Genomic DNA, 4,011 nt, shown 5'->3' on the forward strand with positions numbered 1-4,011 from the left:
TTTGTGATTGATTGTTTATGTTCTTTTTCAAGTCAATTTCTCATGCTGCTTCCAAAATAACATCGAAACACAGTATAAAACAAATCAATTTTCTTAAGGTTTTCACTTTCCAACTCCACCATCAAATAACATGTCCCGTTCTGTGTGGTTACACTATTAAATATAATTGACTTTTAGCATGTTGCATCCGAAGTCATATAGAGCATAATATTTAATTCATCGATGATAGCAAAAAAAAAAATATAATATACCAAGGATCATATCTAGATATTGTTTTTATATAAATGGCTGTTACACACATTTAGAAGCACATGATTTCACTTAGATCATGTAAATTATTTTCATCTGAGTGTAATAAGGGAGTAGCAGGGGAGTACATCTTATTTTCCCTAACTATATACTACTACTATCACACACAAATGCACAATTTGAATTGGTTGCAGCACTAACAACCACTAACACAAATTGAGCATCATGATGAATTCAACAAACATGAATCACAAATCCACAATTCACACACAAACACATATAACATTATTGACCGAATAAATTCAGCTAACAACTGTTTTTTATCCGATATTTAGTGAGAATAATCGTATAATTATTTAAAAATTGCATGTAAAAACTTTGGACTAAAATTTGACTTCTATATTTTTTATTTGGTAAAAATTTACATTTAGCTGTTTTTATTAAAAGTTAATAGTTAAGAGCATAAATGATTTGATAGATTTAAATAATTTATTATTTATTGAATATTGATTATTAATTTTACATGAAAACAATTACATATAAATTTTTATTTTTTTATTTCTTAAAAATTTGTGATCATTGATAAAAGAAACCAAAAATCTTGTTTATCTAAAATATATAAAAATAAATTGATCTGTCTTAAGGTTTCAAAAAATTAGAAATGTTTTTATATTTTTAATTAATCGAAAACTTATTTATCTTGAAGATAAAAACTTAAAAAGTGAAGGACTTATTTATTGTTTACTCTAAGATTATACACTTGCACTTCACTTTTTTTTTTAAACACAATAAATGCAGAGTATTCAATCACAATGCATCAGACTATCAGAGACAGCAACTTAAAAAGATAAAGTATAACAAATCCCTGTCATCCCAGCAATAAATGCAGAATCATACTACAAAATTCCATCTTCAAATTTCCATCTTCTGTACAACAATTCAATACCTGACCTCCCATAATATTTAGTCTATCGTTAACCCTTTTTTTTTCCTTCTTTTAGCCTCAATATGATGTTCTTAATTATAGACTTCTCAATTCTCATTGCATGAATTCTTTAACTGAAGGAACTAATACATATAATTAGCAAAACTCATCCCCTGAGATAATATACAATATCAATAAAACTGCCATTTCCCAAATCATAGAAGTTGCATCTAAAACATTCTACATAAAAACTACAAGCTCCTCTTTGCCACTTAGTCAGCATTTGCTTCACTTGGTATGGATAAATCAAAGAAAGTTTCATGCTTTTTTAGGATTAGTTTGGCACTTGAAAGGATCTTAATCCAACATGCCGCCGCAGTTTGTCGCCACCCGAACTCATATCTATTGGATTAGTTCTCTTATGCTTTGGCTCCCTTTTGTACAATTGATTCCTCAGCAATTAGAACAATGACTAGGCCCATGAAACCAAAAGGTATTATGACAAACCTCAAAACAATTGCTCAGTTGTTATATATGCTCTGGAAAATGCCAATGTCATAAACCATTCGGTCGGCCGATCATCGAGGAGTTGGGACTTAGATCAAAGGATGGATTCATCTTCCCATTATTCCCCAGCAGCTGCCGACAAACACGTGCCGCCAAGACTGATTGAACATCATTTTCAGTGGGAACCACTTCAGATGTAATGCGTGATGTCATTTGCATTCCTCGAAAAATGTCAACATTTGAGGACTTGGGCAAGCTTCCAAGACCCTCTTGAAAGTAAACTAAGTGATTACTAACTGGAAGGGCACCACTACCGCCATGAAGAGGGGTTGATGCACCAGAAGCAGTCCGGGGGCTAGATATAGGAGAGGGAGACATTCTTCCATTTATGGGCTGTGGGGACCTTGACCTCAAAAGTGGGCTTCCAATCGGAGAGACAGGGCAAGATATATTTCTTTGAATATGTATGTCACTGAAAATCAATGAAATAATTTAATACCATCATCAGCAGCCTTGTGTGTGTGTGTGTGTGTGTGAGAGAGAGAGAGAGAGAGAGAGAGAGAGAGAGAGAGAGAGAGAGTTTGTTTGAGAAATATTTTTCAAAACCCGAGAAGAATTAACAGAAAGTCTATCTGAATCCAAGGTAGAAAGATTCCTTCCTTGACCAATACCCTGAAGAGTTATCACAAATGTATGAAATTTCCATGATCATAAGGCAGAAGACAAAAGCTCCATGAGGATAGGACATAATAATAATGATTATTGTGGGAATTAACTACTGTACCAGAGATTTTGTTGCTTGTGCAATCCCAGAATCAAGGTCTGAAGCTGGAGGGCTGAGAATAGGTCTTTCCAAAGGAGCAGCACATTTTACAAAAGGATGGCCCAATAATTCGCGGGCTGAAGGGCGATTGTGAGGATTTCGTTGAAGACATTTGATGACGAAATCCTTTCCTTCACTCGAAAGATTATCAGGGATGGTAGGAAGTTCCTTGCTATTACCAATCTTAAACATAGCAGCAACCTGTTATGTTAACAAGCAAATACAATAATAAAAAATCAACCATACATATAATAATAAAGTGAAAAGTTACTAAAAGTTCAAATATATTGACATACAGTTACTCACCCCTTCATATTGACTCCAGGGAGGCTTAGTTGTAGCCATTTCCAAAACGGTGCATCCAAGACTCCATATATCCACAGCAAGGTTGTAACCTTTAGAGTTCTTTATAACCTGCATAATAAGAAAGCAAAGATACCGACTCAAAAACAGGACTAATCGAGTCTACAAATAACTAAAGCTTGGAGAAAATGTCAACCTCAGGCGCCATCCAATAAGGGCTTCCCTTGAACGATAATGGACACGATTGCCCTGTTATCTGTGAAATGAAATAGTGAACAGGTTAAACCATGCAACTCCGGTTGTCAAAATAGCAACTAATTTCCTCACATAGCATGAATGAAAAAAATATGATCTGTTATTGCCTATAAGCTTACATGCTTTGCCATGCCAAAGTCTGCCAACTTGACCCGGCCATTGGGATCTACCAATATATTTGCTCCTTTAATGTCCCTTTGTGCAAATTCAACAGCAGAAAGATTGGGGTTTCAGAAAATACCATTATGCAGACGCAGCAGCAGTACAACTTAAGCATAGAAAATGAACAAGTGACTTATTTCACCTGTGGACAGTGTTTGTAGCATGTAAATAAGCAAGCCCTGATAAAATTTGTTGAGTATAACTTCGAATAGCTAGTTCACCGAATTGCCCATACTCTTGAAGAAGTTTATATATGGAGCCTCCTGATACATACTCCAGGTATATGTAAAGCTTGTCACCTACCTGTTTAATAGATGATATAGTAGCTTTTATAAGTAGAATACAAAAATAAATACTACAAACAAATTTCTAATACTATGTTGTCAGGTACAGTGGTAAACCACAAGCGAAAATTAATCTTGTAACTAGATGATCGTGCATACATTACAAACAGATAGTCTGCAGAATCCGAAATAAACCATGACCATTTGCAGGAAGCTAGAATAAAACTCATGATTTAAAAGAAACAGGAAATTGATACTTACTGTTTCAGAACCATAATACTGTACAATATTCGGATGCCGTAAACGGCTTAATAGATTAATTTCCTGCCACAATGATGGAGTTATATTTAGATAGATATATTAAATTTTGAATGTGATATAGTATAAAGTTGTATTGATAATAAGGACTATTCCCCTGGATGGAATTTTGATAGATCTAAAGAGGAATCAGTTTACCTGCATTAATTGCTTAGCACTTTCTTTAGACTTGGCATCATCTGAAA

The 4,011-nt window shown here is 34.2% G+C and overlaps 1 protein-coding gene across 1 annotated transcript in view; it reads right to left on the reverse strand.

Annotated features, from left to right (window-relative positions):
- Window positions 1-1,143: 1,143 nt before the first annotated feature.
- Window positions 1,144-4,011, reverse strand: part of LOC107491130 (mitogen-activated protein kinase kinase kinase YODA) — a 5,580-nt gene continuing 2,712 nt past the window's right edge. Inside the window, exons 4-12 of the mRNA XM_052262088.1 lie at window positions 3,965-4,011; window positions 3,770-3,832; window positions 3,367-3,527; window positions 3,182-3,257; window positions 3,004-3,063; window positions 2,811-2,918; window positions 2,466-2,705; window positions 2,263-2,353; window positions 1,144-2,154 (exon numbers count right to left, since the gene is read on the reverse strand). Coding sequence (XP_052118048.1) covers window positions 1,730-2,154; window positions 2,263-2,353; window positions 2,466-2,705; window positions 2,811-2,918; window positions 3,004-3,063; window positions 3,182-3,257; window positions 3,367-3,527; window positions 3,770-3,832; window positions 3,965-4,011 — 1,271 coding nt within the window. The 3' untranslated portion in view covers window positions 1,144-1,729. The remainder of the gene's footprint in view (window positions 2,155-2,262; window positions 2,354-2,465; window positions 2,706-2,810; window positions 2,919-3,003; window positions 3,064-3,181; window positions 3,258-3,366; window positions 3,528-3,769; window positions 3,833-3,964) is intronic.

The sequence above is a fragment of the Arachis duranensis genome, chromosome 5, assembly GCF_000817695.3.
Source record: "Arachis duranensis cultivar V14167 chromosome 5, aradu.V14167.gnm2.J7QH, whole genome shotgun sequence".
NCBI classification, from domain to species: Eukaryota; Viridiplantae; Streptophyta; class Magnoliopsida; order Fabales; family Fabaceae; genus Arachis; species Arachis duranensis.